Consider the following 23435-nt stretch of genomic DNA (forward strand, 5'->3'; position numbering starts at 1 on the left):
ATGTAATTAGAATAATTTAAATATAAACCGAATTTTTATTATGAATCTTAAAAGTAAATTATAGAAAGTAAATTTACTTTTTTCTACATAATCTCTCTATAATTCTTTCTCTGTATTTGTTTAATCGTACACTTGAGTTTTTGAATATCTTTATTAAATTAAATATTGAGTCAAACTTTTATTTATTTATTGATTTATATATCCAATTAATCAGAAAATAAATATACGTTTTATAACAGAAACATAAACTCTCGTCTGTTCATTTTAGATGCCATTTTAACAAAAATAACTATTACATAGAATTATATCGTTACTTGGACAATTCTACAATATAATTCTTAATTGTAAAAATAAATCTAAATTTATATTTGAACTATTTTCTTCTGCATAAAGTAATACCTTCTTTCTACGGACATTGAGATGAATTTTACTCATAAATTTATAAACAAATCATGTAATCATGTTGGAATGTAATCATGTTGGAAATCATATTTTATGTCTCGAGAAGATTATTCAGACAAGCACTATTATATAATGCATGAAGCATGAATTAAAGGCGTCACATAGCATTTATATAATTTTCTTGAGATTTTCTTGCTTATGTGAACAATGTAATCATAGTATCATTTATATTTGTATTGATTATAATTTGTCCATGTTTTGACGAATATACACATATTTAGTATTCTCAGGACACTCTTGTGAGAGATTTCCACGTAATATAATGACAACGATTTTTCCGTAATTCCTAATGCAATTTTTTTAAAGTTTGAAATTAGTTCGTACTATTTTCACTATACATAAAGTAGCACAAATAGCAATATTAAGACAATAGTAAAAAATATTTACAGATTATGTCATATATATATTTAGTAATTGTACAAATTAATAATGAATAAATCGATAACATGTATTTCGAGTAAATTTGTTATACAAATAAAATATGCGATTAACATAAGATATGCATCAATGTGCATTAATATGCATCAGATAAATAGATATCAAAAACTGATTGAATAATAATCGTGAAGCAATAATTGAAGAAAAAAAATAAGTGAATATGAGTGGATATGAAAAAAGATTTCGGATTAAAAAATAAAAATATATAATCTCACTTAGAAGAGAAATATGTAAAATCAAATTGAATATTGTCGTCCCATTTCTATAATATTGATTAGCTCTTTCTGTATTTATTTCATATTATGAGCAGCTATTATCTTGACAATATAAATATTAAGAGAATTAGTCATTGCACGAGTGACTTTTTATCCATTATGAAAAATTTAAAAAGGACCGCTCATAAAATTCAATTTAACACTAACTAAATTTAACTTTACATGCTTTTTCAAACATACTCTTATATCTTATATAATTCAGTGGTAAATTATTAAATATATAATATAATATATTTTTATATTGATATAATTTTTGTTAATATTAGAAATCTATAAGATGTAAATACAAATTAAATAGTAGCGCGTCTATTGCTGTGTTATAAAAGTAATTTCACATTGATATAATTTTCGCATATTCAAACATTTCATGTATGTATTGAATAATATTTATGATTAATATATTCTAATAAGATATTTTAATATAATCTAAAAAATTACGTGTGTTTTTTTCAAAAGTATTTGACATACAATCTTCCTCTAAACTAGATCACACAAATGCGGTAGAGAATAACATTTAAATAATATATACTCGTTCTTTTCGTTACGGATTTGCAAAATTGACCGTAACAACATAGAACAATTGTCTTGTTTCCATACATATAATGATCATCCAATTACTTTTGCTTGCCTATTCAAAATCATTAGCATCTCATTATCTACAATAGTGCAATTGTTTGCAAGAATATCAAATTATTTACTATTATCCATATAAATTATTGTACTAATATGGTAGTCAAAGAAATCTGTTGCTTATTTTATTAAAAATTCTAGTAAAAATATACTGTAGAAAAATTTTATTAAAAATTTTATTAAAAATATACTGTAGAAAAAAATCTATTTTTCACAATTTGACTATTATAATCTTCGAATTCTACTTGCATTTATTCATATTAGACAGACTGATTATTAAGAGAATCTGATTCTTAAAATTATTTTGCGAAATCATCAGACTTTAAGATATTTAATAGATAAATTTGAAATAATTTGTTTATACATGTTTTAATCACTCATTGTTCATTTGTAATATGTAATTGCTACTTTGGAAGTCATTATTTCGCCTAATTATTTCAGGAACATAAAACGAATTAACAATTGTGAGAGATAATTTTTATAAAAATTAAGATAATTAAATAAGAATAATTTTGAGACATTTATATTATTTGCAATAGTATGTTTCTAAGCATGTATTCATAAATATGGAAACAATCCGCAGACCGCAATTAGATAACATTTAAAGGATGCAGATAAGTTTACATTTACATTTGTTATATAAATATGCGCCAAACCAAGCGTAAATCGATATAATTCAACTGATATAACTTTAACAGAAACAAATCAAACGACTTCACTTCAAAATTGCAATACATTTGCGTTCACGTTTGCGATCACAAATAGCTTTTTATCTTAGCGATATTAATATCACATATGCATCATATTATGTATTATATATTATATTATTTATGTATTTAATATTTGTATATTCATATGTATAAAATTTACTTTCTTCAAAAAAAAGAAAAATTAAAAAATTAATCGTTTCATCCTTGTCACTTTTTTTAACTATCATTAAAAAGTCATCCGTTTTTAATGTTAATCTATCATTTATGTCGTAGCAGTGATAATAATTTTCACACATAATTAATGTGTCATACATAATTGATGATACAATGATTAAAGTTGTTTAAATCACAATATATTTTAAGTCAAATATACAAACAATTATGTAAATATTTATTAAATATAATAATATTATAAATATAATAATAATATTATAAATATATATTATAAATATTATAAATATTATAATAAATATAATAATAATATAATAAAACTATATATGAAAAGTGTTCATGCATAATAAAATTATATATGAAAAAGTGTTTAAAAAATGTATTTCACATCTATTTCACATTATGGACTTTAAGAAATCCATATGTGTGAAATCCATAATGTGAAATAGATGTGAAATAAATTTTTTAAGGATAATTTAATCTCAAGGATAATTTAGACTCAATTATTTCCTCATCAAAGATATATCGAGATGTGTATATAATAGCCTTCACGATACAAGCAATTAAATATGAGTGACTTTCAACGAAATATTCTTTATAATGAAAATGGAAGATTTTTGCTTTATGCTTCGTTAAGCATAAAGCAAAAATTACTTATCGAATCACGCAAACCGGGGATGTCCGATAGAATGATTTATTCGTGATTCTGATGCTTTTTCCACTATCATTCTGATGATAATATCATTCATTTAAACAACTAATTATTATGCGAGTGACGTTGATATTGTATAACATTTGTGACCTAATTTTGATGTTAAAATAATTCTGTATATATGTTTGAACACTTGCGATTCAATCGATAAAAAGAAAGAAGATTTTTATATACATATATATATCTTCATCTTGCTCGATATTTTCTCGTGAATCATGTCAAGTAGAAAAAATTTAAAACAAAACTTATAAAACGTCTTTGCTATAAGATATCATACTTATTCGTCTTATATTAGTCTCATTATCTTTCTTATTGTTACAATCAAACTCAATCATGATTAGCGATATTTTAGAAAATTATTTAATTTCCAGTGTATTATATATTTAGATATATCATTGATAATGTATAAGATGAGATAAGATTTATCAGTGTGAGATAAGAAATGTATATCATTGCTGATTTTATTATCTGCAAATATTATTACTATATAGATCCCAGGATGACAGTCGTAATTGTCACTATATATTAATTACTACTATATATCGGATAACAGTCAACAATTGTTAAATAGCGAAAAGATCTCCGATTGCTTTTATCTATTCAATATATTCTAAGATAAGATATATCATTGATACGATTTATATCTATCACGTATATATTTCATATATTTATACAGGGTGTCAGAAAAAATATGTAATTTGCAATTAACAATTACATATTTTTTTTTCGAAACAATTATGTGTTTTCTTTACACCAATTGATTCCTCTCATTATTTTGTACATAAAAGTATTAAGGTAAGATAATCGAAAAATGAATATTTTACTAGATATTTTATGGTTTATATAAAATTAAGAAATTATTTCAAGCCTCATAACTCGAAAAATACTCAATGAAGAAATACTTTATTATAGTGTTTTGGAAAGCTCTCGAGATAAGCTACAAGAATAAGTAATAAAAAATTGGGAATTCCATTTAAAAAATTGAAGGTGACCTTCACGTGACCTTCAAACGACTTTTCGAGGTCAAACCAATGACACCATCTTATGGCCCCCTTCAAGCCATACAACTTTTGTCTGAAACATTTCTTTCTTCAACGCTTCGTTTTTGAGATATTTCGCATTATCAACTTCAATGGTCCACTCTGTATATATATATATATATATATATATATATATATATATATATATATATATATATATATATATATATATATATATACAGAGTGGACCATTTAAGTTGATAATGCGAAATATCTCAAAAACGAAGCGTTGAAGAAAGAAATGTTTCAGACAAAAGTTGTATGGCTTGAAGGGGGCCATAAGATGGTGTCATTGGTTTGACCTCGAAAAGTCGTTTGAAGGTCACGTGAAGGTCACCTTCAATTTTTTAAATGGAATTATATATTATATATATATATTATATATATATATATATATATATATATATATATATATATATATACATATATATATATATGTACTTTTTAAAAAAATAAAAATTGATGGAAATATGCAGTATTGTAATGTTTCATCGCGACAATGATAAAATGCGATTGCAATATGCAAACAGCGTTATCGTTAAAGCGTTTAATTCTTTTGAAATATCTAAATTATTTTTGCCTTGACTGCGACTTTCGTAAGACATTAACACGTAGTATTATCATCCAATTGTAATCAACATCGTCGTCGTCAATCCCGCTTTTTTTACGCTTACGTATTTAGTGATGTAATCGCATATGCTATGTGCGGTATGTGTTACGGAGCGAATCACATGTGTTCACGGAGTAACATCAATACAGATAAAACGACGACATACCTACGTATGAATTAATATGTAAGCAGATATATATTCGTATATCATTATTATACAAGTATGGATCACATTATTATAAGAGAGAGTGTCATGAAATACTACGTATATAATTATTCAATTATATTTAATAATAATTTAGTTTGATGCTCCAATATGATCATGAAATATTTAATTTTTAATTAACTAATATATAATAAATAATTTATCAGTGCGATGTTTTTTTTCAAAAAGAGAAGAATATTGAAATTTTTATTAATTTTTAAAATTAAAAGAATCTTATTGTACTTATTTTGCACTCTCTTTCCTCAGGATATTAATGATTATCAAGATCACAAATAAGAAGCATGAATTTTATTGAAACTGCAAATTCTGCATTTTTTGCAAATGTATATAATTCGTATAATATGCAAAAGTATTGTAACTATACATTTTATATCTAACAGTCTATAACTCTAATCTATGTCTTTTTGTAATTATTATATTTATTTAATATTTGATTTTCATTATAACTATTAACAAAAAATTTTCATGACTCAAAATTTATTGTATAAATAGATATTCTCTCTCTTAAAAATATATGTGATTGTGCCTCTTATATTAGTATTATATACAAATTGTTAGTTATTTTAAAAAATTCTATCATTCCTTAATTTTATAATTCTTCGATTGTAAAATAATTAAATAATTATCTTTTGTATCTAAAATTATATTTGGGAACATTTATTATTAGTTATTTAAATTTAATATTGGAGCATTAAATTAAATTATTATTGGGAGTTATTCAAATTCTTTTAAGAAATTATTAAGCTTTGTTTATAGTTTTACGAGACAACTTATTTGAGAGTAATATATTGGCATATGTGTACGAATTTATCGTAATTCCTTGAATGTATCTTACTAAATTCCATTTTTCTGGATCGTAATTCGTGTTTATTAAATCGAATAAGTTCCAGTATTTATCTGGTGTCTCGGTCGAGTCATTTAATTGTTATCGTCATGCAAACATAAATGAAAGCAAATAGGATGATACGCAAAATCAAGAGGTAAGGTAGATTCGAATCACTTGGTGTTTATTCAGTTTCTTCAAGGAAAGGAAACGTGAAGAATCAAATGCTATCATTTAAATCGTGAGTTAACGAAGAGAAGTGCGTACAGTGATTTCTTTACGAGATCCTTTAAGTTGCTAATTTTTTCATTATAAATTCAAGTTTTTTAAATTAATGATTAATGTCTCAGATTTGCGTGTTTGTTTAAGTATCTTGCATGCAATGTGAAACTCGTTAATATTTCGATAATTTTTGTATTCGATTATCCATCTCCCCTCTCTCTCTCTCTCTCTCTCTCTCTCTCTCTCTCTCTCTCTCTCTCTCTCCAACATGTAAAATATATCAATCAAGTCTTATCAAATCGATTAGCAAAAAAAAAAATAAATAAATAAATAAATCGATAATTTAAAAAAATACTGTATTATCCACAAAAAAAGTAATAGTAAGTAAATAAATTATTAATTACACGTGCAATTTACAAAAATCTCAAATGTGGCTAATTAGATTAAAATAATCATGTTGTGCATGCAGTGACGATAAAGAAAGTGAAAGAAAATGTCATAAAAATCGCGTTAGTTTATCGCGTGTGTCTTAATTATTCATACGCGCTCTGATAACTCTACGTTTATCAGTCAGACGCGGATAAAAGCGGTCACGGTTACTCACACCCTTCGGAAGCATTGCGGAACAGGCCGATTGTCCTTACGGATGTGGACGTGAAGGAGGAAAATCCTTATCTCGAATTATATGACCACAAATACATCTTTGTGTCGTTCAGCCTTCATCTCTAAATATAATTATTCAAATAAAGAGGAAAAGTTATTAAAATAAAATAAGAACATACACATATGCCAATTCAAAATTCTCTATGAAATATTCCGAGAAAATAGGAGAGCTATCAATTTATTACGACTGAAATTCGACATGAGGATATCAAAAAAAAAAAGAGAAAGTAACTTTGCTTATTTCTGACTCGTAAACAAAGTTTAATTTGTTACTTACGATTCTTCTCGTTTACTCTTATATTTGTATCGTAGATATTTTACTTGATGATTGATTTACTTGCGAAATTCTTCAGACATAGGGTTCTTATGTTCGCGAGTCATATTCATCATTGTTGATAAACAATTCAGAGCTTCGCTTATCCGGCTGTCTTCTCTGTCAGATACGTATTGATCACTAGATTTATACAATTGCAAAATATTGTACACATATATATATATATATATCTACATCTTCCGAAAGAAGAGACGTGTAAAAATGAATGGGCTACATTTCGCCTGCGTTAAACTCGCATTATGCATCTTCGTAATTCCTAGTCTAGCTGTGCCAGAACTAAAATTGCTGCACGTTGTAAGTAAAAATTTTTGAGTGTAGAGATAATTAAAGACACAATAAGACCGATATGTTGTATGATCGCAGTTGTTCGCGCATAAATTGTATGCGCCAAGGGAAGATGAGGGGAGAAACGATATAGACATCCCGGAAATCTTGTCGTATAAATACTTTACTTCCGCCACGATGAACATGTCATTAGTACGTATGATAATAATTAATAATTTCCAATATATATATATGAATAGAATGCATATTTAATTAAAAAATTGATTATTGTTTGTGTTGTTCTTGAACAGAAGGCAAATCTCAACATGTATAATCTCGGGGTATATCTACGCGAGAGATACAATGAATTTTTAGGACACATGTATATGTCCGAGATTACAAAGATGCGCACGACAGAGTATGCATTATCAATATTATCCGCCCAACTTGTCAATGCCGGCTTGTGGCCACCCGCGACGAATCAAATATGGCTCGAAGGCCTCAATTGGCAGCCGATACCGAGCGGTTAGTAAATCAATCGAAAAGTTTCTCGCTAATTAGCACGAAATAATTTTTCAAATAAAAAATTAAAATACATATTTGCACATAATAAATTATTTTTTATACTCTTTTAAATTATCATATTTATTCTATTTATTTTATTATATAAAAAAGTGGAGTAATGTATATAAATAAATGATAATATGAAATACTGATTTGATTACTCCGAATTGAATATTTGTGTACTTAAAATACGGCTTATTATTATATAATAAATGACTAATTTTCGTAGAACTGAAGGAACTGAAGGACGACACGTTGCTCCTGGGTTTTCTGTGTCCAAATTTCACTTTAGAAATGGACCAAGTGTTGCGAAGAGCTGAAACGCAGAAGATGACTGAACAGTATCAACTTTTGTTCGATTATCTTTCCCGACATACTGAAAGAAATATTAGCACGCCAACGGACGTGGTACTCTTATATGCTGCTTTAGAAACTATGGTGAGAATGGACTATAAAATCAAATCAAAATTAGTGAATTTTTTTTAAGAAGTTGAACGAACCATGTATTTTCCTAAATAATACTTTTAATTATATTAACATCCTTTTAAATAATAATAATAAATAATGCTTCTTCAAACACTTAAATGATACCTTTTAAATAATATTTCACAAATAAAATTGCTAAGATTCTAACTTATTAATCTTAAAGGGAAAGATTTGTAAATTCTCTTTTTTTTTTACTATAAATTTTAATCTTCTAAAAATGTTAAAAATGTTAATACGTACAGAAGATAACTACATTATTGTAAATTACACTTTGTCAGTATAATACCGCGCGATTTTATATGATAATAAAAATTTCTTCTCAGGCTGATCAAAATAAAACATTGCCCAATTGGGCGAGAGATATATTTCCCGACGGTGCCATGTACGATATCACTTTACTAGAATATGACCTTTTTTCGACGACTCCTCTGCAAAAGCAGCTCAACGGTGGAACTTTTCTAAAAGAGATTATCGGCAATTTGTTAAAGTACAAAATAGGCGATTTATCAAAGGACCGAAAAATAATATTGTATAGCGGCGACGAAAGAAATATTGTTGGGGTTTTGAAGAATCTCAATCTCTGGTCGCCTCATATACCTAACGAAGCGGCAGCATTGATATTCGAATTATACTTCGATAACGAGACAGATATTTACGAAATTAAGGTAACACTTACACTTTATTCTCTTTTTACATATATTATTTATTATTTCATTTTACTTTTACTATTCCGCCGAATCAAGAATTTATCATTTTATTTCTAAATATGTAAGTGACAACAATTATTCTCGCGTAAATTTTAAATAATATTGAAATTATTTCAGATTAATTATTACACCGGTATCGATGGCACGACGATCTCTCTGATTCTACCAAACTGCACCGAGATATGCCCACTGCAGACCTTAATAAATATTGCTTTCGATTCGATACCGGAGAATTCAGTATCTTTATGCGGCTGGCCTGTCAAGAACCTTACGAAAATGGAAGACCAAGGAGAAAATAAAGAAACCGATACTTCGAATCATAGTGGATCCGCTTCCTGTGATAGCGAGAAATTAGTATTAAGTTTTATCTTATTATACTATATATGCGTTTTAACGTTTAGAGATAATTTCTACCTACAGTAGAAAGCTTTTACATAATATAACTTATTATTAAATTAATGATATATAATTAATTAATAATTATATAATTATTAATAATGATATAAAACTTTATAAAAGAATATAAAATAAATATTTTTTAATTGTTAAACTAGAAGAATATAAGAAGAAGAAACCAAATGTAACTCTTTAACACAACGAGTCGCACGTTAGAAGTATTATGTCATACTAATGTTAAGTTGAAATTAATATATCGTGATATAACGAGTACGAAACGTTGGTGAATTGTACCAAATGTTTCACGGACGTTTCTGTAAACGTTTTTAATACGTTCATCCATCGTTTCTCAGTAGCATCCAGATCGAAGCTGGCTTCCAGTTCCTCGTTTTCAATCCTATATCGCATCTTCCAAAGATCTCCGACGTAAAGTATCGCGTTTTCTGCACGTTGAAATTGTTTGTCCCTCGGTACTAATGTACGATATGTTCGTAGAGCTATATCTAGCGTATAACATACCAAGTATAACTGATCAATTTCGATTTCTACAGTTCGTTCGATTTCCATCGTTGCGTCGATCAGCACTTGTTGGAGCGCTTGTAACATTGCAATCAGATAATTGATTGTTTTGACGCATATCGACAACAGGCTGCGAAACTGTAGAATTATTTGTATGCGATATATCCATGTGAATGTCTAGAAAAAAGAATATTATTATTATTATTGTTATTTATTCTAATATATATAATATATATAATGCATATATGTATATGTGTACGTATTGCTTATTATAACATACCTGTACATATACAGGGTGTCCCAGACCACCCGTACACCCCTTTTAAAATGAAGATAAATGGCTTTTATCAAAATTCGCGAACAATTTTTAGATAAATCGGGTACGCTCTATCAAATGGTGATATTTTCAACTTTTGATTCCGACCGGAAATACGCAATCCGGATCGGAAGTTGAATTTTTTTAGGGGAACATGGTACTTTTTATTACAGATTCGAATTGTACATGAAAAAATAAGAAACTTTTGTATCAAACGTTTTTTCTGAAAGTGCCTCTGTCAATCTTAAAATTGAAAGTTCATTATTTCATCACAGTTACTTTCAAGGTCAATTTTAAGGTTGACAGAGGCACTTTTAGAAAAAACGTTTGATACAAAAGTTTCTTATTTTTTCACGTACAATTCGAATCTGTGATAAAAAGTACCATGTTCTCCTAAAAAAATTCAACTTCCGATCCGGATGGCGTATTTCCGGTCGGAATCAAAAATTGAAAATATCACCATTTGATAGAGCGTACCCGATTTATTTAAAAATTGTTCGCGATTTTTGATAAAAGCCATTTATTTTCATTTTAAAAGGGGTATACGGGTGGTCTGGGACACCCTGTATAAAGAAAGAATGCGTCAATATAATAGATACATACAATATGACGTACCTCATTTAATTCTAGACTTGTTATCATCTCATCCAAGGTTTCGATTATCGTCTTTTCGATTTCTTTTACGCATACATCAGGTTTCTTCTCCTTTCTAAGAACGTCCGCTACATTCAACACCGTGTTTATAGCTTGCTCTTCCAAACTATCCTTCCAACATCTATGTAAAGCGTATTTTTGCGCTGTTCTCTTGTCACAAAGCGTCAAAAGGATTACCTTGACTGATGTGAGAATTACATGTTCTGAATTCAACAATTCACTTTCTATAGTAAAGTTCAACAAATTGGCAGAGATCGTCCCATCTTTATTTTTCTTTTCTTTCTTTGTGAGATTCTTCGCAGGTTGCGACTTGCGTTTCTTTGACGAAGATTGTTTTTTGGCAGAAAGTCGTTCTTTACGTACCGGTTTCTGTATCACTGAAGGAGAGGCCGTTTTTTCTTTCTTCTTCTGAGATCGCAGATTATAATGATGCTCAATATTAGCAATTGATATGCACTTATTGGCGGTAGTGGATTTTGTTGTTATCGCGGTGTCGTAATTAAGTGTTTCAATTTTCAATGTATTGTATGCACTGTCATAATCCTCATAATCCTCTTTTCCAACAGCGCTGGAATCGCTCATCGATGTACATAAATTATTTTGATATTTAAAAACGTCGTCATTACAATCATGTAAAGTTTTCGATTGTACTCGATCGGTTTGAAAATTGTTCTTCTTTGTGAGATTCTTCGCAGATTGCGACTTGCGCTTCTTTGACGAAGAGTGCTTTTTAGCAGAAAGTCGTCTTTTACGTACCGATTTCTGTATCACTGAAGGAGAGGCCGTTTTTTCTTTCTTCTTCTGAGATCGCAGATTATAATGATGCTCAATATTAGCAATTGATATGCATTTATTGGCGGTCGTGGATTTTGTTGTTATCGCGGTGTCGTAATTAAGTGTTTCAATTTTCAATGTATTGTATGCACTGTCATAATCCTCATAATCCTCTTTTCCAACAGCGCTGGAATCGCTCATCGATGTACATAAATTATTTTGATATTTAAAAACGTCGTCATTACAATCATGTAAAGTTTTCGATTGTACTCGATCGGTTTGAAAATTGTTCTTCTTTGTGAGATTCTTCGCAGATTGCGACTTGCGCTTCTTTGACGAAGAGTGCTTTTTAGCAGAAAGTCGTCTTTTACGTACCGATTTCTGTATCACTGAAGGAGAGGCCGTTTTTTCTTTCTTCTTCTGAGATCGCAGATTATAATGATGCTCAATATTAGCAATTGATATGCATTTATTGGCGGTCGTGGATTTTGTTGTTATCGCGGTGTCGTAATTAAGTGTTTCAATTTTCAATGTATTGTATGCACTGTCATAATCCTCATAATCCTCTTTTCCAACAGCGCTGGAATCGCTCATCGATGTACATAAATTATTTTGATATTTAAAAACGTCGTCATTACAATCATGTAAAGTTTTCGATTGTACTCGATCGGTTTGAAAATTGTTCTTCTTTGTGAGATTCTTCGCAGATTGCGACTTGCGCTTCTTTGACGAAGAGTGCTTTTTAGCAGAAAGTCGTCTTTTACGTACCGATTTCTGTATCACTGAAGGAGAGGCCGTTTTTTCTTTCTTCTTCTGAGATCGCAGATTATAATGATGCTCAATATTAGCAATTGATATGCATTTATTGGCGGTCGTGGATTTTGTTGTTATCGCGGTGTCGTAATTAAGTGTTTCAATTTTCAATGTATTGTATGCACTGTCATAATCCTCATAATCCTCTTTTCCAACAGCGCTGGAATCGCTCATCGATGTACATAAATTATTTTGATATTTAAAAACGTCGTCATTACAATCATGTAAAGTTTTCGGTTGTACTTGATCGGTTTGAAAATTGTTGTTCTTTGTGAGATTCTTCGGAGATTGGAACTTGCGCTTCTTTGCCGAAGATTGTTTTTTAGCAGAAAGTCGTCTTTTACGTACCGGTTTCTGTATCACTGAAGGAGAGGCCGTATCTTTTTCCTTCTTGTGAGGTCGCAGATTATAATGATGCTCGATATTAGCAATTGATGTGCACTTATTGGCGGTAGTGGATTTTGTTGTTATCGCGATGTCGTAATTAAGTGTCTCAATTTTTGATGTACTGTATGCACTATCATAATCCTCATAATCCTCTTTTCCAACAGCGCTGGAATCGCTCATCGATGTACATAAATTATTACCATTTTGATATTTAAATACGTCGTCATTACAATCATGTAAAGTTTTCGGTTGTACTCGATCGGTTTGAAAATTGTTGTTCTTTGTAAGATTCTTCGCAGGTTGCGACTTGTGATTCTTTGGTGAAGAGTGCTTTTTAACAAAAAGTCGTCTTTTACATACCGATTTCTGTATCAATGAAGGAGAAGTTGTTTCTTTTTTCTTCTTGGGAGATTGCAGATTATAATGATGCCCAATATTAGCAACTGATATGCACTTATTAGTGGATTTTGTTGTTATTGCAGTATCATAATTAAGTGTCTCAATTTTTGATGTACTGTATGCACTATCATGATCCTCTTTTTCAGCAGTGCTGGAATCGCTCATCGATGTACACAAACTGTTATCATTTTGATATTTGAAAATGTCGTCATTACAATCATATAAAGTTTTCGATTGCACTCGATCAGTTTGAAAATTGTTGTTCTTTGTGAGATTCTTCGGAGATTGCAACTTGCGCTTTTTTGACGAAGATTGCTTTTTAGCAGAAAGTCGTCTTTTACGTACCGGTTTCTGTATCACTGAAGGAGAGGCCGTATCTTTTTTCTTCTTGTGAGGTCGCAGATTATAATGATGCTCGATATTAGCAATTGATATGCACTTATTGGCGGTAGTGGATTTTGTTGTTATCGCGGTGTCGTAATTAAGTGTCTCAATTTTTGATGTACTGTTTGCACTGTCATGATCCTCTTTTTCAGCAGTGCTAGAATCGCTCATCGTACATAGACTGTTATCGTCAATTTGATATTGGAAATTGTCGTCATTACAATCATGTAAAGCTTTCGATTGCACTCGATCGGTTTGAAGATTGTTGGCATTGTTCTGCTCCCGAGGTGTCTTACAGGAAACTGGAGAAATTATTTGAGAAAAATTTATGTTACTTAAATAGTTAGTAAAATTAGTGGAATTGTGTGAATCTGGCATCCCCATTTTGCCAATTACATCATATTGGCTTATTGGTAATGGTGTGCATTTCATATCATAATATTGAAAAATTGACTCGATGGATTGAGATCTTGCTGGTAAAACGGATCTATGTTCATTCGAAATGCCAGCATCATTCTTTGAAGTATTTTCGTCTTCGATAATTTCATTATTTACTCGTTTATTGGAATGTTTCGATGACGTCTCTTCGTATTCAAAACTTTGATGCTTTTGCACATCATCATATTCCTCAATTAAATCACTCAAATCTAGCAAGGAATCTTCACTTAAATCCAGAGTTATATAAGATTTTGATAAAGGTGTTTTCCTTTCTTCTTGATTTATCATGACATAATCAGTACCTGTTTCTAATTTCGAAAGCTCTGCGATTGACTCATTTCGATCTCTCGAAGAGGATACTAAGCTGACCGTTTCGCTTTGTGTATTTTCAGATTCGATATCTAATTTATATTTATCATAAATCACTGGAGATACAATATTACATGGGGAATCGAAAATACTCTTAAAACTCGACGATATGGATTCACTGTAGTTGAGCATCTCGTGTACTGATGGAGTTTTATTTACACGAGGTGTTAATGACAGTTCAACATGAACATCTTTGCTATCTTCATTTTTATCATAATTATAATTATCGCACATGTTGCGTTGCTTATCAAATAACTGTTGCAATTTCTCGACTGGTATTTGAGATATGCAAGTAGTAACGGATTTCAGCCAAACTATAGCCTGAATAAAACTCAATTCACACGTATGTTGTCCTATAAAACTGGGTACCTTCCTATAAAACGGTGGAAATATAGTCGACGGTATTTCTGAAAGATCTTTGCAACGACAGATATAATTATTGTGCGCAGAGCCTTCGTTGCCAATGTTCGTATGGACGGGCGTAGAATCTCCTTCTAGCAATGTCTGTTTCTTACTGTTGATGCGAGGCAGAGTACAGTCTAAAATAAGTGATGTTTTAATTATTCCTTTAATACGCACAGAAAATAATAATAATTTCTATTTCGAATAAAATTAATTCCTTTGCGTGCGGATATTTTTTTTTAAACTATCCGGGTCATTACCATGCGGGATTTGATCATCATTACGAGATTCCTCTACTGCTTTTTGAAACATACTCATCTCCTTTAGAAGAATCTGAATATCTGACTTTTTAATCTCTATAAAGGCAAGAGAAAATTGCTCAGTAAATTATATAATATATCGACAATGCGATTGCAAATACTTACCGTTTCAGTTTTCTGCTGATTTCTTCACTTCTCCTTCTCTCTTGCGCTTATCATCGCTCCTAATAATTTATCGCAATTTGAGATGTGAATTTAATCTATTTCAATCTTTCCGCGCTTGATTGACTCACCGAATCTTCTCTTTTAAAGGAAAAAGTAAAGTATAAGAACTCGAGAAATGGATTTGAATTTTGCAAATGGCGTCAAGCTTATAATTCAACTTCGGACTCAACAGTTGGGCAATATTACTAGATTTTCCGATGTAATTCGACGCTGATTGGCCGGGCCTGAAAGTAGAGACCAATCACGTTCGATTGCTGAATGCGGCCAATGGCTGACGTACAAGTTCTTTCCGCGCAATGCGATTGGATTGTTGTCAACCAATCACGTTCAAAAAAAAAATCACGCACGTTGCAATGAAGTATCGTTGTAAACGGGGCTCGAGGCACGTGTTCTCGCTTGTGTAGCGTAACCAGGGGGGTGAGGTTAGTGCGGTCCGTAAAGTCCTATGGGAGATAGTCGACGCAGGGCTCTCGTAAATTTTTTAATCTTGTCATTCGCGACATAACCCGGCGAAATTTCAAGAATGGACGCGCTGACGCCGGGAAATTTGACGGGCTCGCAGCGGGAAGAGCTGATGCAGCAAGTGAAACATCAAATGGCAATCGCCAATGCCCAGGAACTGCTCACGGTATCTCCATTACGCTTTTAAATATTTAATTTTTAAGTATTTTTTTTTTTTAAATTTGTCGATAGCAATGTCACATCAGGTGACATCGACTGACTGAATGTTGCATGTTTTTATTATTTGCTTATTTGCAGAGAATTACGGAAAAGTGTTTTAAAAAGTGCATAAGCAAGCCGGGCACCTCGCTGGATACCTCGGAACAGGTGAATTTTCAAAACGTCTGACTTCAGAAATATGATAAAAATCTTCACAAGAATAAGAATTCCTTTTAAATCCTCAGAATTAAATTCTCTAAATTTTGCGATGGTAGAGAGAATCATCATTTGTATTAGAAACTTATTATTTCTCTCTCTTGCAGTATGAATTTTTATCAATTCTTCCAAAACAATGTATCGATACAATTGATTCTTACTTAGACCAATGATATTTTTGTCGTTCTCTTACTTGCACTGAAACTGGCTGATTTGTTTACAGAAATGCATAGCAATGTGCATGGATCGATACATGGACTCTTTTAATCTCATATCAAAAACATATGGTGAGCGAATCCAAAGAGAGCGCAATAGATTGTAAATATAAAAATTCATGAAAATGTATTGTTATTTGGTATCCATACTGTCATTTAATGGCACAATCAATGGGTCATATAGTGTTCATTAGTTATTACATACTTTTTTTTATACGAAATTCATACAAAAAGTATGAAGTTCATGAACAGTGAAGCATAATACATTATCATTTTTCACATGAAAAATTGATATAATATACTACTGTAAATTATGTACGATACAATTAAAATACACTTGTAACATAATGTCGCTATCTGTAATTAAAAAAATGCAGAGAGAAAGAGAGAGAGAGAGAGGCTCAATTACTTTATTACAAAGTGTATAATTATATTACATATTTTATGTAGTAATAAAAATATCTTTGTTAAAATGCTGTAAAGAAATACACAGAATGCTTATTGTTATGACAACTATAATGGAACAAGCTGTCTTTGTAGGAGTGTAAATTAATGAAAAAAAAAAGTAGACAATTGCAAAAGAGAAAAATCTTTATAAAATAAATAACATATACATGTGTGTTGAATACATATTATTACATCATTACTTCAAAATCATAAATAAGTAACATAGGTGTTTTGTAAAACCCACAATATTCCACAGTATTCTTATATATTTTTGCATTCTTTATAATTATTTCATATACACTAAAAGGCACGGTATAGCTACCAATGTTTCAACGTGGTTACAAAATAATTATCTGCGACCATGATATTATAGAGAAATATAAAGCAGATTATATCATATATATTATTATTAATACTTTGTTTGCGTGAAATTTCAAACTGTAGATTATAAATAACTATGACTATAGTTACCTATTTATCTATCCCGAAAGTATCGAGCTTGTCACTCCATTAAATGTGCATTTAAACACCACTGTGTTTTATATCTGCATGCATTTTTCATAATAAAATTATTACTTCATTTAATGTATTACTTGTGTGTATCGGATATGTTTTTCTCATAAAAACTGTGTCAAATAACAGCATATCAAAAGAAGATTACTGATCCCCGAGTATAAATAAATACAGTTAAAAGCATATTATAGGAAGTATTGCAAATAGTTTGCATGTGTTAATAGCATCTTCCAAAATTTTAATCATAATCATAATACTTAAGCATTTTTTAGATATCTATGTTACAAATGAATCAGAGATGCAAAAAAAGAAAAAGAATTAAAAAAGAAAAAACAAGACAAAAAAATAAAGATGACAACAAAAGAGATATATAAGCAACATATAATCTAAATATACCGTCCTACAGTTAAACAAAGTCCTTAAGAGTCACATAAATAGAAATGTCCGCACATACCCTGCAATCAATTCCATTAATAATTTTAAAAATTTGTTGCATGTTTCTTTGAGAATTCAAGTAAAACCTCTGTAATTGTTCTTGCAGTGAATATATAAAATGCTCCTTAAATTACTCTTTCTTACAGTCTATGAGAAATACTTATACCTGTAAACGTGCTTGCTAATGGTAACAATGCAACGACTATCTTAGTAACAATGGAATGTATCTATCTTCTAGATTATAGAGTGTAGGAATGTTCAAATGCAGTCCTGAATCCCATTCTTTGTAAAATTATTGTGTATCGATAATAGAATGTAACCACGCTGATTGGCCACAGGAATACACCTCTGTTGGTTTTTTCTTTAATATATATTAATCGGGATAAATGGCAGTTCGAACTAAGCGATTCCGTTACCGTGTATGAGTGTGATCGCTATCAAAATAAACATTTATCTCGCAACATTTATGTCGAATGTGATAATTCATAAATATACATGTGTATATGTATATATGTATAGTGTAGAGCAATAATTAAATACAGTATTATACAGGTATGTAGTAAAAAATGCTGCAAGTACTTGAGCACAATATTTCTTTGATAATTCGTCATTAACATCTAAATTGTTATATGACGAATACTATTCAGTTTTGCTGAATTCAAAGTTATCTAAACGACGGAATTCCTTTGTTCGAACCAGACATAATTTTTTTAATAACGATAATATTACTAGCCGTCAATAAAAATTCTTTTGTATAAAGCTGGCTGGCTATATATTTTTTACAAAAAGATTTTGATTTGTCAAGCATTTAATTGATCCACCTTGAGTTGTACTTAGTTATTGCATTTTATATGGAGAAGTCACAAAATATCCATAAGTGTTTCTTTTTTTCTTTTCGATTGGAGTTGGAATTAATGTTCTAATGTCTTCTGAAAATTAGTGTTCTAATCTATAGCTTTCACTAATTATAATTTCCTGCGAATCATAGATGCAAGAAAATATATAAGCATCTAATCTTTTTTTCTTTTTCCTTAGATAATGTTAACTCTCATAAATAAGTTTTTAGTTTCAAACATTTAGCACCATTATGTTCGAAAAAATAATTTGATGGATTTTTTAGGCAATCCATTTCTAGACGGACGATTTCCTGATATTGTTACAATATCATATCTTTATATAAATGAGGTAATGGACGATGTTCAGTCATAAAATTAAGAATAAAGATATTTCAGTAAACACAACAAAATGCTAATAGAGATTTTCTAAAAAAAAAAGGAAAAAAAAAGGAGAAAAATATAACTAAGTTACTAAAGAAGCAGTAACTTCGCGTTTGACTCTTCTCTAATATTTAAATTATCATAACTTGTATAATATGCTTGTATGAGTAATAATACTAGGCATATTTTTTATATAACGTAGAAGGTAGCCTGTCTGAAGTTAAATGAAATAAATTTATTTCAACATATATTCAACATTGTCAATATTATTTTTTTTAGAAATATAAAATAAAAACTTTGATAAAATATTGCCATTTTTTTCTCTCATAATTGCATATATGTGACAATATAATTTCTCATATACTTTTCCGTTTTCTTTGTTAGCATGTTATAATAAATACTACAAAAGATATTCTCCTTTTACGTAATAAATAATTAAAAAATACATTTTATATATAAATGCTTATTTATAACTGATCATATTTCTTTTTCTCATTATGTAATATCTCAAATGATCTATGAAAAAAGATCAATGATGCTTGTTTGAATATACATATTTTATGAACTATGACAGTTTCGGAACATTGCTTAGTTTTACAAACTATACAAAAATATTGTATCGTCTGTATTGAAATGTGCATTCAGACATTTTCCTTCTACGTTCCTTTTTGCAGCGCAACTTATAAGTATTGAGCCACAGCTTGGCAGTGCCTTTGTCAGAAACTATAAATTCAATTCTACAAACTCTTACAGTAGACGGCGTGGATATTCGCGATGCCCTAATAATAGAGTATCAATCTCACCAATGTTACATATAAGAGTAACATCTTTTTACAGTTCTTACAAAGGATCTGTGTAGCGACGATTGAAAATTACATTTCTTCTATGTATAATCCGCGGTAATACCAGTCGTAAAGTTTGATATATTCTTATCCGTATTTGTATCTTCGAGCTAAAATATAACGATTCTATATGTATATAGTTATGTAATTCATGCGGGAGAAAAATATATATGTAGTTGCAATTGTAACAGTGTCATCCTCCCTTTTGTGATCGCGTCAATTTAAATTTTGTCTACTTACGCAGGAAGTACTACTTAAGATTTCGTCCACTTCTTCGATTTCCTCACTTAAATCTTCACTACGGGCACTTTGAGATTTTTCCTCTTTTTTCATTTGTAACTTGACTGGATTATCTGTCTTGTCTGGTTCCTTACAGGGACTTTGTTCGTTTGCACTACCTGATGCAGAGGACACAAAATCCTCTTCGTAATTATCTATAACATCTGCAGCTGCAAAAATGTATTTCTTTAATATTTTTGTAAAATTAGCATACTACATATTATATGAAAAAATATACATATATCTATTATTATATTTTTATAACTTACCAAGACTAATATCCATTAATTCCTTAAGATCATTGATGTTGGCCTTTTTACCATTCAATGGAGGTAAATCACCAAATATAGAATTAGTTTTTTGATTTATAGTTGGCAAGCTTTCTAAAAAAGGCTTGGCTTCATTCATTGTACTAACGATTTTGCGCTCACCATCGACGATAATCTCGTCAAAATATATAGTTTTGCTCAAGTTATTTCCCGCGTTAATCGGTCTCTTACTTTGTACATTATTCTCTATGCTTAACTCCAAACTATTTATACTGTTTTGTTTAGTTATATCTTTTTGATTTGCTTGTGTGTCGATCACTATAGAGTCATCAAACTTAATTAAGGACTCGGATTTATTGAATGGATTTATTCGATTTGATGTAACGGTATTATCAGTCTCCTGTGCATCGTTCATCGTCATGCATGCGTCGTGTAGACTTGTCGTGCTTTTATCAAAATTTACATTATTGTTCCTGTTACCTTCAATTCCATTATCAATGTCCGTTGTGTTCTCCCTGAGAGAAGATTGACGCTTATCACAATTCGACGTATCTGTTAAAACGTCGGCGTCAGTCGGCAGATCTTTGCATTTTTTGTCCGTTATTGTCACGTTTATTGGAACTTTCGGACTCTGTTCGGAGAAACTCTCCAACTTTTCGGAGAAATCATTATCGTTCGATGACGACACGGATTCATTGTGTATTATTTTGGGAACAGACACTTCAAACGTCGCATTTGCAAAATGTGTCGACGCTTCGTCTGTCTCATCGTGTTTTTTGCTACTTTTATTCTGTAAAAAAAAACCCGTAATAACAAAGTAACAAAAATATTATTAAGGTATTCAAGATAATTAAATATTACAAGATGAAATATTCTGCAATATTATAATTCATTATATCAAAATAATCAACTCGATTAAAAAGAAAATACCTTCTGTGAACTATTAAAGGCACCATTGATGCTATTTTTCAGTATTTCTCCCAGCAATGGCTCGGTTGAATCAATACCTAATTCTTCGCACAACTTATTTCTCCCTGCATAGTTATATTCCTTCCCTAAGTATGTCTCAGGATCATATACAGATATTGTATAATCAAGACCAAAGTATTCTAGGAACTCCCTAACCAAGGAAAACAATAATTTTCCTTCTGAATTAGACAGGTACTGTTTTACAGTTTTGTTGAGAAGTGGCTCAGGATTCTGAAACATTCAATTCAAATCTGTTAAATCATTCCTAATTTAATACATCAAATAATTAATGTGAATGAATATATTAATTATTAATAATGAATATATCAATCATTTAATATATCAAATGATTTTTCTTTTAAAAATTTCAAAAATTATAAATTTAATCTTTTTAATGATCTCGTGCATATCAATATATTTACACGAAATCTTCTAAGTAGTTAAATTTACTATTTTTGAAATTTATAAATATACATACTTATACTAAAAGTTAAAAAATATATTTTTGAATAATTAGATATAGTTCACAATTTATGAAAAATTGTAACGATTGTACAGTATTTGATGAAAAAAATAATACAATCTTTTTGTGCAAAATAAATGCAATAGGGGTAACACATACAACGTCCGTGTATTATTTATAAGTGAGACACCCTGCATGTATCTTGCACGCATGAAAACCCATTACGGTCGATCGAGCACAAAGAATTGTAAACAGGAAGCTCTCTTTTTACGCTTTATTGCGGCACGCTCGAACGACACCTACCATAACCGAATCCTGTTCCTCGAGTGCCAGGAACACGCTCGCCCTGAGTTCCGCCTGCGAACATTATAAAAGAGGCTCGATAAAGCGACGAAAAAGCGGAGGAGGATCGTGAATTAATCGCGATCGTTTTCGTCTACTCGTCGCAAGAAACACGCCTAACCTACAGAGTAACTCGTGTACATATATTTTTTTTTCACGCGACATAGCTTTCCCAGGACGCACCCGTATCTTGGCGAGGACGCCGTTATTCTCCAGGGTCTGGACCACCAGGTCCCGTAACTCCGTGTCCTCCTCCATCGAGATGTTCCCGTCTATCATGATTACAAATAAAAAAAAAATGCGCCAACGAACACTCAAGAGATGTAAATATTTACGCTTTCCATCGCGTGTCTACTTTTTCGCGGATGCGACTCTGCTTAGGGATCTTTTGCCGCCTCGCGATGTCTGGAGATTTTCTTCTCTTTAAGTCGGCGGATCTAGAGACCCTCTAATAAGAGACTGGCCACTTTTGATTGGTCCGCCATTTTTATGCAACTCCCGCTTATATTCAAATTTTAATAATCCTATTTTGAATATAAAGGATATTTATTAATAAATATTATAAATAATGAATATTATATATATATAGATAATATATAATAGATATATAATAGATAATATATAATATGTATAACAGATAATGTATAACAGATAATATATAATATATATATAGATATATAATAGATGATATATAATATATAAATATTATATAAATTATAATAATGAATTTTACTTAAATTAAAATATTAATATTATAAATAATAATTATTATAATGATATAAAGATGAGGGTCTTTAGGCGGATCGATTTGAAAAGATTACCATGAACACGTTTCACTTGACATTTGCAGTGTTCAAATCCTGCTTCCGCCATCGATCTCAACCAATCGCACTCA

The 23435-nt window shown here is 30.2% G+C and overlaps 4 protein-coding genes across 11 annotated transcripts; 2 read left to right on the forward strand and 2 right to left on the reverse strand.

Moving 5' to 3' along the window:
* The first annotated feature begins 5127 nt into the window (after positions 1-5127).
* Positions 5128-10498, forward strand: LOC145963771 (venom acid phosphatase Acph-1). Of its 7 annotated transcripts, none has more exons than XM_083085997.1 (7): positions 5128-5232; positions 7336-7610; positions 7680-7793; positions 7892-8105; positions 8374-8582; positions 8954-9295; positions 9455-10498. In XM_083085997.1, the coding sequence occupies exons 2-7, from the start codon at positions 7518-7520 to the stop codon at positions 9758-9760; spliced, it is 1278 nt and encodes a 425-aa protein (XP_082942123.1). In that variant the 5' UTR covers positions 5128-5232; positions 7336-7517; the 3' UTR covers positions 9761-10498. The 7 variants fall into 7 exon arrangements, with proteins under 7 accessions (XP_082942123.1, XP_082942127.1, XP_082942125.1 ...); XM_083086001.1 differs by having other exon boundaries at positions 7423-7610; XM_083085999.1 differs by having other exon boundaries at positions 5142-5232; positions 7295-7610.
* Positions 9913-15506, reverse strand: LOC145964635 (uncharacterized). Its single transcript, XM_083087610.1, has 3 exons — positions 15449-15506; positions 11184-15325; positions 9913-10429 (listed from the first exon to the last, which is right to left on the reverse strand). Exons 1-3 carry the CDS (start codon positions 15504-15506, stop codon positions 9971-9973), a joined length of 4659 nt encoding a protein of 1552 aa, XP_082943736.1. The 3' UTR covers positions 9913-9970.
* Positions 15507-16068: 562 nt separating this feature from the next.
* LOC145963773 (mitochondrial import inner membrane translocase subunit Tim13) lies at positions 16069-17394 on the forward strand. The gene is made up of 3 exons (XM_083086003.1): positions 16069-16301; positions 16433-16501; positions 16773-17394. The coding sequence occupies exons 1-3, from the start codon at positions 16197-16199 to the stop codon at positions 16869-16871; spliced, it is 273 nt and encodes a 90-aa protein (XP_082942129.1). The 5' UTR covers positions 16069-16196; the 3' UTR covers positions 16872-17394.
* LOC145963770 (uncharacterized) lies at positions 17258-22923 on the reverse strand. 2 transcript variants are annotated; one of them, XM_083085992.1, is made up of 6 exons: positions 22724-22922; positions 22502-22555; positions 21697-21966; positions 20767-21556; positions 20459-20667; positions 17319-20328 (listed from the first exon to the last, which is right to left on the reverse strand). In XM_083085992.1, exons 1-6 carry the CDS (start codon positions 22817-22819, stop codon positions 20260-20262), a joined length of 1488 nt encoding a protein of 495 aa, XP_082942118.1. In that variant the 5' UTR covers positions 22820-22922; the 3' UTR covers positions 17319-20259. The 2 variants fall into 2 exon arrangements, with proteins under 2 accessions (XP_082942119.1, XP_082942118.1); XM_083085993.1 differs by lacking the exon at positions 22502-22555 and having other exon boundaries at positions 17258-20328; positions 22724-22923.
* Positions 22924-23435: the final 512 nt, after the last annotated feature.

This window comes from Camponotus vicinus, unplaced genomic scaffold, assembly GCF_025532165.1.
Source record: "Camponotus vicinus isolate PSW18456_S1 unplaced genomic scaffold, iyCamVici1.0 SCAF_13, whole genome shotgun sequence".
Classification (NCBI taxonomy): Eukaryota; Metazoa; Arthropoda; class Insecta; order Hymenoptera; family Formicidae; genus Camponotus; species Camponotus vicinus.